The 12514-nt window shown below is 40.1% G+C and overlaps 1 protein-coding gene across 3 annotated transcripts in view; it reads right to left on the reverse strand.

The window, feature by feature from the left end:
• Positions 1 to 12514, reverse strand: part of TNPO3 (transportin 3) — a 101428-nt gene that overhangs the window by 2123 nt on the left and 86791 nt on the right. For all 3 annotated transcript variants that reach the window (XM_025378286.1, XM_025378285.1, XM_025378287.1), the window contains 2 exons: positions 10514 to 10626; positions 906 to 997 (listed from right to left, as the gene is read on the reverse strand). In XM_025378286.1, the coding sequence (XP_025234071.1) occupies positions 937 to 997; positions 10514 to 10626 (174 nt within the window). In that variant the 3' untranslated portion in view covers positions 906 to 936. The remainder of the gene's footprint in view (positions 1 to 905; positions 998 to 10513; positions 10627 to 12514) is intronic.

The raw sequence follows: 12514 nt of genomic DNA on the forward strand, positions 1-12514 counted from the left end.
ATCAAAGAGTGGGCTTAAAGGAGAGTTGGTTTTCTTCTCTCCGTCAAGAAATTGGCATCCAAATTCTACTACCCACTCCTTTCTGCTAAGCTTCTTGCTTTGCTTCAGAATCAGGAGATGGAAAGCACGTGGAGAAAAGTGCTCATCGGGAGCCAAAGATGCTCCTCCTTTCCTGTAAGGGCCAAGCATCCCTAACCTGAATAGCCAAAATTCTTCAACAGCTGACACTTTTTCAACGCTGATATGACCCTCAAGGGAATGCGCATTGATGCATTTTGGATTTTGGATTTTTGGATTAGGAATGCCCAACTGGTATGCATTCTGCAAAAATTCCAAAATCCCAAAAAAATCAAAAATCCGAAAAACACTTCTGAAAGTGTTTTTTCCTCCGAAATCCCAAGCATTTCGGATAAGGGCTATTCAGCTTGTACCTCCTGCCCTGGTCAAAACCAGGCACTTCAGCATTCAGGTCATAAAAGTGATAAGAATAAGCTCTCTGCTCATTACATCTGGAGGGTCAGTTTTAGGAGACTGGCAACACATATAACAGTCTACTTGAGGTTGCTTTTGCCAAAGTAGCCAGGTTAAAAATACTTGTTTGTTGCCATGTACACTTACCATCTTAGAAGTGTCTATAAGGGGAAGGGGGAAGAAAACTTTTCAATGCACTTTGCAACAGTTACTTTTTTATGGAGGTAAAAATGGTCCCCCAAAGACACTGACTATTATGTGGCTGTCCAGGAAAATCTGGGCCCCATATATTCCAGCTGTTCACCACAGTTAAACTGCTGAGTCCTTCCCTGACTCCAGCTATAAGACTGGTCCCATGATAGGCATTAAAACCTATGCCCATTCCCAGGCATCCCCGACAGTCCGGAGAAAAGCTGGGAACTATGTATCCTCACCTGGGTGACAGGCACAGTGCAGGAGTGTGAGCTATCGAAACAACCTGGTGAAGTCTCGCAAGGCCCAGCAAACTTGCTTACATTCCTCAGCACTAGAAAAGAAAAGGTAGGTTGGTCCTTGACTGAGGAGAAAAGACAGAATATGCTGAAAAACCACCGCAACATTGGGGCACACTGAGAACCGTCCCAACTCTGCTAGGAGCTCTCTCCATCGTTTCCTGAGTGACCCTGGCTTCAGATCTTTCTGTAATTCAGGGCAAAAATTAACTATTATATATGAGAAAAGTTATAAGCTTGGTGGTCTTCAAAGAGTGGACTCTAGACACAAACTGCCCGAGTTTGAATCTTGGCTCCATTGTGCCCTTCAACAAGTTACCAATCTTTGTCTCAGTTTCCTCATCTGTTAATATTATCTACTTCATAACACTGTTTAGAGGATTAAAATCATCCATATACAGAGTGTATGATAATAGAGCAGTGAACAAAATAGTATTCAATACATGTAGGCTGCTACAACAACACTTGGTTGCTAAGGCTCTCATAAGTTTCCTCATTCTCTTCCAAAGATAGATTTTGTTTACAAAGGCTGGTCTAGCAACTAAGTCTCCATCAGTCATTGATTTTCTAGTTGAACAGGCTGCTCAGGATTTCCTCCTGTGGGAGGAGGAGGGAGAGAGGAAAGAGTTAAAACATGTAGAAAGAGAGACGAAGCAGGAGATGCCTATGCGATATGAATAGCCCAATATTCATCCGACCCTGTTTTTTCAAAAGCCCCCCGACCTCCCTTTGTCCAAAACTGTCACCAAGAAACCAGTTGATGCCAGGTTCATTCTACTGTATCTGTCTTTCTAACAGTTTTTGCTAAATGGACATGAGGCTAAGCTAAAGCAGTGGAAAAGGAAGCATCTCTTTTTTTGTTTTTGAGATGGAGTCTTGTTCTTGTCATCCAGGCTGCAGTGCAATGGCACGATCTCAGCTCACTGAAACTTTCGCCCCCCAGGTTCAAGCGATTCTCCTGCCTCAGCCTCCCCAGTAGCTGGGATCACAGATGCCCACCACCACACCCGGCTAATTTTTTATATTTTTAGTAGAGATGTGGTTTCGCCATGTTGGCCAGGCTGGTCTCGAACTCCTGACCTTGTGATTCGCCCGCCTCGGCCTCCCAAAGTGCTGGGATTACAGGCATGAGCCACCGCGCCCAGCCAGGAAGCAATTCTTAATATGCTTGCCTTCCTGTGGCCCTCTCCCTGGCTCAACTAACTCAGATACCAGTGCCTACAGCCTAGGATTCAATGCAGATGAAAACACACTTTCCATCTCATAATGATTAAACACCAGGGGAGGGAGCTGCTCTAAGTGATCTAACAGAAAAGATGAAAATACAGCTATCCACTTAGATTCCTACATCCAGATTTCCCTACCCATTATAAGTTCTGAAACATCATTAAGAACCTTGACTTAGACCCCATGACTTGATTCAACAGAACATTCTAGAAAGTTTCTTCTAGTCGCTCCATCCTAAAATGTAATGAAAATAAGGCAGGTGGCCAGGCACAGTGGCTCATGCTTGTAATCCCAACACTTTGGGGCAACACAAGGAGACCCCATCTCTACAAATAATTTAAAACTTAGCTGGGTGTGGTGGTGCACACCTGTGGTCCTGGCTACTCACGAGGCTAAGGCAGGAGGATAACCTGAGCTGGGGAGGTTGAGGTTGCAGTGAGCCGTGATTGTGCCACTGCATTCCAGGCTGGGCAACAAGTAAGACCCTGTCTCAGAAAAAAAGAAAAAAGAAAGAAAATGAGAAAGGTCTTTTGGCTTTATTGGAATTGCCATTACCTCTGTGGATTTAATAAGCTTCAATTAAAGTGTTACATTTCTTATTTTACTTCCAAATTAATATTGATTGTTAAGGAGGCAGCCAGGTTATGTGAGCCCATACCACTCATGCTCCCAATGTCAGGAAGGAGGAAGATTTGTAACCCAAGAGAAGTTGCTATGTGGTGTGTTATTATAAGGGACTAGGATAATAGAAAACCCTGAAACTTAGGACAGTGCTGGAGACTGAGATTTTTTTGCTATCCTAATGTCTTACATGTTTTAAATTTTACCCTTCTTCAAGAGACTTCCATTTTGTTTTGTTTTCAAAACAGATAGAAACAGGGTCTCACTGTGTTGCCCAGGCTGCTGGAACTTCTGGGCTCAAGCTATTGTCCTGCCTCAGCCTCCAAAAGAGCTGGGATTATAGGCGTGAGTCACTGTGCCCAGCAGAGACTTTGGAAGAGAAATAACTTCACAGCCTCCTTTGTGGTGCATGAGAGAAAGTATTGAAACCAAAATGCAAGTATGGGAGAACTGCAGTGAGATAGGATGAAATGAGGGACAGGCTACGTTGTCAACTCGGCTTCTGCCCCAATCCTATCTGCAAGTGCTTTGGTGTCAAACACTTCAGCCAAATGTTTAACTTAAGTGTCCTTGGTGGGCAGCCCAATGAAATGGATCAAAAAGCTCGAGGCCGGGCGCTGTGGCTCACACCTGTAATCGCAGCACTTCAGGAGGTCAAGGCGGGTAGATCACCTGAGGTCAGCAGTTTGAGACAAGCCTGGCCAACATGGTGAAACCCATCTCCACTAAAAATACAAAAATTAGCCGGACATGGTGGTGGGTACCTGTGATCCCAGCTACTCGGGAGGCTGAGGCCGGAGAATCGCTTGAACCAGGAGGCGGAGGTTGCAGTGAGCTGAGATCACACCACTGCACTTCAGCCTGGACGACAGAGCAAGACTCCATCTCAAAAAAAAAAAAAACTCCATGAATGTTAGAACTATAGTCATGTGCTACAGTGATGTTTTGGTCAACGATGGACTGCATATATGACAGTGGTCCTACGAGTATAATAGAGATGAACAACTGCATGTTGCATTACTCACATGCTTGTGATGATGCTGGTATAAAAAAACCTACTGCACTGCCAGTCGTATAAAACAATGCATACAATTATCTACAGTACACAATACTTGATCATAAACAACTATATTACTGGGTTATGTATTTACTATACTATATTTTTTATCATTAGAATGTATTCCTTCTACTTACAAAAAAAAAAAAAAAACTGTAAAACAGCCTCAGGCAGGTCCTTCAGGAGGGATTCCAGAAGAAATTGTTATCCTAGGAGACGGCAGCCCCATGTGTGTTATTGCCCCTGAAGACCTTCTAAGTGGGACAAGATGTAAAGGTGGAAGACACTGATATTGATGATCCTGACCCTATGTAGGTCTAGGCTAATATGTGTTTGTGCCTTAGCTTTTAACAAAAAGTTTAAAAGCTTTAAAAAATAAAAAATAAGAAAAAAGTAATTTTAAGAATAGAAAAAAACTTATTCAGTTTATAAAGTAAAAAAGTTACAGTAAGCAAGGGTTAATTTTTTATTATTATTTTTATTTTGAGACAGAGTCTCACTCTGTCGCCCAGGCTGGAGTGTGGTGGCACGATCTCGGCCCACTGCAACTTCTGCCTCCCAGGTTCAAGCGTTTCTCCAGCCTCAGCCTCCCGAGTAGCTGGGATTACAGGTGCCCACCACTAAGGCTGGCTAATCTTTAAAATTTTTAGGAGAGATGGGGTTTCACCATGTTGACCAGGCTGGTCTCAAACTCCTGATCTCAAGTGATCTGTCTGTCTCGGCCTCCCAAAGTGCTGGGATTACAGACATGAGCCACTGCGCCTGGCCAAGGGTTAATTTTTTATTGATGAAAAAATTTTTTTGTAAACTTAGTGTAGCCAAAGTATATAGTATCTATAAAAAGTCTGGTAGTGTATGGTAATGTCCTAGGCCTTCTATTTACTCACCACTCACTCATTCACTCACCTAGAGCAACTTCCAGTCCTGCAAGTTCCATTCATGGTAAGTGCCCTCATACAGGCGTACCTTTTTTTTTTCTCTTTTATACTCTATTTTTACTGTACCTTTCCTATGTTTAGATATGTTTGGATACACGAATTCTTACCATTGTGTTACAATTGCCTACAGTATTCAGTACAGTAACCTGCTGTACAGGTTTGCAGCCTAGGAGCAATAGGCTACACTATATAGACCAGATGTCCGGTAGGCTATACCGTCTAGGTTTGTAGAAGTATATTCTATGATGTTTGCACAACAACTAAACCACCAAATGACACATTTCTTGGAACATATCCCCATCAGTAAGTAACACATGACTGTATTTTCTGTCTCAGTCCTTCTGACATTTGATATTTCTTAGCTTTTTATTTTATTTATTTACTTTTTCAACTGCCAGTATTTTTTAGATTCTATTTTCTGGCTTCTAGTCCCCAAGTTCCTATCTTTGCACCACATTTCTGAATTATGGTCGCTATTTTTCGAGCCCCATAAGATTACTAGGGGAGTGCTGAGAAATGAGATCCTTTTGATCCGATGACCTGGTAGGTAATAGAAAATAATGAAACTCTGGTGACTTGACTAGGGATTCAACCCCTTACTGGCCTCTAATTCCAGTATCAATGCTTCCCATGTTCAACATCTTTTGGCTTTGAAGCTCCCCAGGCAAGTGACAAGCAGTCACAGAATAAACACCAAGATAGAGAAATGGAAATGATGGCAGGGTTTCTTCTGGTCCCAATTGGTCTTAGTTAATGATGGGCTCATTTGGCATTTGGAAAGCAAGAATGTTATTTTAGAATGAAAAGTCCCAGCTTTCTTCAAGTTGACCAACTAAAAAAGCTAGGGAATTAATTACCAGTACCACGTGAAAAGCAGGCTTGGGCTTGCTGAAATGAAACTGAACCAGTTCATCCTCTCTGCCAGAATAGCAAACAAAGTAGCATGTTGAGGCAGGTGTTACAGGACCTTAAAATCAAAAGGGAGACTGAGTCATGAATGGGACAGAAAGTTCAAGGGCTTTCTGTCCTTTCTACTACAGGCAATCTAGAGGAAGAGAATTACTAAGAGGAGATGAGCAATCTCAAGTCCTTTCTCTAGCACCTCAACATTAGCTCTCACTTCTGTTCATTTCCCACCACTATGTTACATATGTTACAGCCTGCTATAGGAAGAGCTGCAAAACTTGTTTAGCAGTGAAAGATCAGGTAGGTCAGGATGGTGGTGCACCTTATTTTCCCATATCACAGGACAAAGATCACAGATTTTTCCCCCCACAGCACTGCTTTACTTAGGTCTCTTTTCCTTGCCCCAAGAATTATCATAAATTAGGAAAGGATATCTATGACCTTGATTTCAGACTTAGCATATTATTTTATCTGTCATATATTAGTCCCACTGAGGGAATGAGGGCTTGACAGAGACTTATTCCAGAATGTGTGGGTGGCTGCCTTAGAGTCAACAGGAAACATGCCCCAGCTAGTCTTGCAAGTACATAATGACATTCTAGCAGTTTCTCCTCTGAGGAGAAGGGAGTTAACATTCACTGATCACATACTATGTGCAAGATCTTCTTTAGATTTCCATTTGGTATCTCATAATAACCTTATGAGACTGGTAGTACTAACCCTATTTCACTTGATAAATAAACTGAAGATCAAAGTAATAGGGTATGTGGCAAGATTCAAACAAATATACTTGACTCCAAACCCCATCTTTGGAGGGCTTCCCCTAGGTTCCCATTTGCTTTAAGAAAATTAGAGCCAATACGATCCTTCCCTTATGCTGTAACCAGCACTGAATGAAATAATGCAAAACAGAAGCAGAGAGAAGCAACTACTATACTTCTTTCCCCTCAGACAGCTTGTAGATAGGATACTACTTCTACTGAGAAGATTCACAGTAAAAGCAATCAAATAATTTTTAAGGTCACCCCAGTCAATATATGTCTACCCAGTGGAGGGAAAATCCCCACTTCTGGCAAAATGTGTCATGAAGGGTCACATGCTGTTTTTCAGTCATGCATGTCACTTGATCTATGGCTAAAAGTGAGTTATTTCTGGGGCATACTGGGCTTACTACTTAAGCTACTTAGTAAACTATAAAATAATAGCATTCCATGGTTTGGGATTTTAACATTAACAACATTGTTGGAAACATTCCAGAAGATGAGAAAGTAAACTATTTTGGAAAGTGACATTAAGAAATCAATTCTGAGAAAAGACAACTAGCTCTTGTACCACTGCTTAAAGTTCATTTTCTTTCCCTTCTAAGTCTGATTTTACCCATAAAAGTGTAATTTATGCTCATAAAAAAGTGCATATAGTACAGAAAGTTATGAAATGAAAAGTAAAAGCCTCCCTCCCCTCCTAGTCTCACTTATATATCTTTCCAAAAACTTACTGTGCATAAAGTAGCCTCTGTGTGTGTATAATTTATAATAAAACAGCTCTTTAAAGTACAAGTTGGTTAATTTACAATAGCATAAAAAAATACTTATGAAAAAATTTAACCAAGGAGGTGAAAAACTTATTCACTGAAAACTACAAAATGTAGCTGAAAGAAATTAAAGACACCAATAAATGGAACAATATACTGTATTTGTCGATTTGGAGATTTAATATTGTTAAGATTTCAATACTACTCCAAGCAATCTATAGATTCAATACAATCCCCATCAAAATCCCAACAATCTCTTGTACAGAAAAATCTACCCTAAAATTCATATGGAATTTCAAGGGTCCCCAAGTGGCAAAACAATCCTTTTTTTTTTTTTAATTTTTGAGATGGAGTCTCACTCTGTGGCCCAGGCTGGAGTGCAGTGGCCAATCCCGGCTCACTGCAAGCTCCACCTCCTAGGTTCACGCCATTCTCCTGCCTCAGCCTCCTGAGTAGCTGGGACTATAGGTGCCCACCACCACGTCCGGCTAATTTTTTGTATTTTTAGTAGAGACAGGGGTTTCACTGTGTTAGCCAGGATGGTCTCGATCTCCTGAACTTGTGATCTGCCCACCTCAGCCTCCCAAAGTGCTGGGATTACATGCGTGAGCCACCGCGCCTTGCTGCCAAAACAATCTTTAAAGAGAACACTACAGGCCTCATATTCCTGATTCTAAAATTTATTACAAAGCCACAATAATCAAAACAGCATGGTACTGACATAAAGAAATACATCATAGACCAATGGAATAGAATAGGGAGTCCATTAATAAATTCTCCAGTATATGGTCAAACGATTTTCAACAAGGATGTCAGTGCAGAAAGGGCAGTCTTTTCAATAAACGGTGCTGGGAAAACTGGACATCCACAAGCAAAAGAAAGAGGTTGGACCCTTACCTAATACCACATATAAAAATTAACTCAAAAAGGATCAAAGACCTGACATAAGACCTAAAACTGTAAAACTCTTAGAAGCAAATATAGGCGAAAAACTTCATGACATTAAATCTGGCAATGATTTCCTAGATATGACACCAAACAGACAACGAAACTAAAACAGATAAACTAGGCTATATCAAAATTAAAAACTTCTGTGCATCAAGGGACACAATCAACAGAATGAAAAGGCAACCTAAAGAATGGAAGAAAATGTTTGCAAATCATGTACCTGATAAGGAATTAATATCCCAAATATAAAAGGAACTCCTGCAACTCAACAACAAAAGAAACCCAATTTTTAAACAGGCAAAGCACTTGAACAGACATTTCTCCAAGAAGATAAACAAATGGCCAACAAGCATATGAAAAGATGCTCAACATCATTAACCATTATGGAAATGCAAATGAAAACCGCAATGAGATATCACTTCACACTTGGTGTGAAATGCTAAGACGGCTACTCTCAAAAAACCAAGAAAATAACAATTGTTGGTGAGGATGTGGAGAAATTGGAACTTTGTGCACTGCTAGTGGGAATGTAAAATGGTGCAGCTGCTATGGAAAACAGTATGATGGTTCTTCAAAAAATTAAAAGAAGATTAAATAGAATCACCATATGATACAGCAATTCCACCTCTGGGTATCCAAAAGAATTGAAAGCAGGGGCTGAAAGAGGTATTTGTACACCTGGGTTTATAGGAGCCTTACTCACAACAGCTAAGAGGTAGAAGCAATCCAAATGGCCATCAACAGATGGAAGGATAAATAAAATGTGGTATACGCATACAATGGACTATTATTTAGCCTTTAAATGGAAGAAAATTCTGGCACACGCTACAACATAGATGAATCCTGAGGACATTATGCTAAGTGAGGTAAGCTAGCCACAAAAATACAAATCTGTATGATCTCACTTATATGAGGTATCTATAGTAGTCAGACTCAAACATTAAGTAGGAAGGTAATTGCCAGGAGATGGGGAGAGGGGAGAATGGAGAATTGTTGCTTAATGGGTATAGTTTCAGTTTTACAAGATGGAAAAGTTCTTGATATTGGTAATGCAACAACATGAATATATACTTAACCCTACTGAACTATGCATTTATAAAAATGGTTAATACTGTAAATTTCATGTTATGTGTATTTTTATAACAATTAAAAAATTTTTAAATTATTTTAAAAGCTCAAGTTAGGTTATATAATACTGTTATTTTAACCTTTACAATTTATCTTGTATATTTTTCCATATTATCACATATTTCTTCTTTCTGGTTCATCTTTGGGACTATTTGCCAGTATAAGCACACTGTTAATTATTTAACTTTTCTCTATTGATGGGCAAGTAGAATATTTCCAGTTTTTTCACTATTACCAACCTTGCTAAAACATTCCTTCTTTGACCTATATATCTTTCCACACTGTATGATTATAAGTTATTGCCTAAAATTTAGTCAAAACTCTAAAGACTCCAAATATAAAAAGAGTATCAGGGCAAGGGAACATGTAGCTATAAAATCCAACTTAAGTTGCTGTCACTAATATTAAGACCATAAGTCTCATAACCTTTGATTCGGTGATTAAATTTTAACGGAAAATATTCAAAAGAAGGAAAAGGTTCTATTTTTGACATTATCTGTAATACTAAAAAACGGAAAAATGATCTAAATGTCTACTAACAGAGGCATTATAAGGAAATCAAGTAACACCTTTATAGCTATAAAACAATAGGAAGACTATGTAACTGTATTAAAAATATTTTTATGTTCACAGTAAAAAAACACACCCACTTTACATTTTAGGCTGTAATCCAGAGATTGTAAGTGCCTCATGGGCCTAATGTATCCCAGGCAGATATTCTGTTTGGACTACACAACTTCTTTGAAATTAGAATTTGACTCTCTTTAGGCATGGTGAATATTCTCCAATTCACTGTCGTCTACATCACTTTCTAATGTTTTATAACCAATGCTTTGCCCTACTCAGGTACCTACATTCTTGACCCCCGAATGTAGATGAAAACTCAGAAGGACTTAGAAAAATATAGACAGATCTCCTGACGGGGAGTGACCTGCTCAGTGCACTTTCCTTTGGGAGAAATAGTGCCTCCACTTACCGTTAAAAATCTTATACCAGTTAGCACATATGTTAAATATATGTACATACATACACAGCATGGTGATGTTTTCCCACTAGATTGGCTTCCAATGCCAATTTGTGCAATTCAAGGTTAAACAGAATATAAATTGTCCATTTCCAAGGACACATAAGAAATAAAGATATGTTTCTTCCCACACCCCACACCTCCTTTTTAAGAACCCCCAGTATCACTCACCTAGTGACTTGCTTGTGGAAGTCTGTAAGTTGTTTGTGTGTCACTGTGACGGCTCCCACAGTTGTTTCCTTTGGCAAACCTTTTAAGGAATTTTCTAACCAACGACAAAAAGTCTGTATAGGGAAAAAGGGTAAGAGTTTTAAAAGGAAGCATGGCTTACTCACCTGAGACCCTATAGATACTAACAAAACCCCACAAATTTTCCTCAGTAGCATTTACTTCCCTACACTTGGGAGCAAGTAAAGGAATCAACAAAAGTGCTCTCATTAGCCCTTCAAACCCTTTGGATTGATGGCAGTCTGAACATGCATGCCTAGACTTCCCTTCAAAGGGGCAGCAGGCATCATTTCAGAAAAGGACCTTCTACACCTTAGAAGTGAAGTTTCTTCTGGATGAGGCTATTGTTCTTTTCCTGTCATAACGTATATGACAAATATACATATGCATGCATGCAAACACGGACACAGACACGGACACGGACACACACACACACACTCGCTCTCTTTTTTGAGACAGGGTCTCGCTCTGTTGCCCAGGCTGGCGGGCAGTGCACTGCAGCTTTGACCTTCCAGGCTTAAGTGATCCTCCCACCTCAGCTTCCCAGGTAGCTCGGACTACGGAAGTCCATCAACATGCCTGGCTAATTAAAAAATAATTTTTTTTAAGAGATGAGGAGTCTTTCTATATTGCCCAAACTGGTCTTAAACTTCTGGGCTCAAGAGATCCTCCCAAAGTGCTGGGACTACAGGTGTAAGCACTTGACCAATATACTTTTAAAATTAAACAGATTTCCAAAAACTCTTGAGCTTAAAGATCAAAAGCGATCCAAAGTAAAGGTTCAGATACCTGAAAGAGGAGGGGCAAAAAGCCACCATGTCAGAAAGTATACATATGAGTCCAGAATCTTAAGGATTTTAAGGCCATCTCTCTCAGAATAAGTCCTATCCATTCAGTTCCTTTGGGATATCTGCCTGCTCTTTGTGTTAAAAAACCTTACTCTTGTTGCTCATATCTGAGCATTCTCTTTATGCCCTTCCTATGCACAAGAATTGTCTCTACTCCCTTTACTTCCTTCCTTTCAAAAATAAAAACTCTAGAGACTTCCTCTGGGTTCTTATTTTCAGTTTAATTGTCCTTTGGGTCAGCTCTAATATTTCTTCATCCCTTTCTTAAGTGGAATGTATACTTCAGTCAGTTTTGGGCTGTAAAATTACTCTTTTATATCTAATTTTTTTTACATTATATATTTTCCCATCATATTCATTTATGACCATAATAGGCCAGAGCGAAAGTATTATAAATGCTCAGGAAGTACTAAGCATTTCTTAATTATGGATACAAAACAGTTCCTTAATTCTTAAAAATACATAATAGTTGTTATATAGCAAACTTTTTTTTTTTTTTTTTTTTTGAGACAGGGTCTTGCTATGCAGCTCAGACTAGAGTGCAGTGGCATGATCATAGCTCACTGCAGGCTGGAACTCCTGGGCTCAAGCAATCCTCCTGCCTCACCCTCCTGAGTAGCTGGGACTATAGATGTATGCCACCACACCCAACTAATTAAAAAGAAATTTTTATTTTTTGTAGGGATGGGGTCTAAGTTGCCCAGGCTGGTCTCCAACTCCTGGCGTCAAGTGATCCTCCTGAGTTGGTATCTCAAAGTATTGGAAGACAAGCGTGAACCACTGTGCCCAGCTGATATACAGTACACCCCGTTGAGTACATGGCTACCTGGTTTCTATTCCTGTCCAAACTTCTCGTTCTCATTTTTTGTTGTTGTTGTTAGCACTTAACAATATGTTTACAATCAAGAATGTTTTTTTCTTTTTTTTTTTTTGAGACTGAGTCTGGCTCTGTCGCCCAGGCTGGAGTGCGGTGGCCGGATCTCAGCTCACTGCAAGCTCCGCCTCCCGGGTTCACGCCATTCTCCTGCCTCAGCCTCCCGAGTAGCTGGGACCACAGGCGCCCGCCACCGCGGCCGGCTAGTTTTTTGTATTTTTT

Source organism: Theropithecus gelada, chromosome 3 (genome assembly GCF_003255815.1).
Source record: "Theropithecus gelada isolate Dixy chromosome 3, Tgel_1.0, whole genome shotgun sequence".
In the NCBI taxonomy this organism is placed as follows: Eukaryota; Metazoa; Chordata; class Mammalia; order Primates; family Cercopithecidae; genus Theropithecus; species Theropithecus gelada.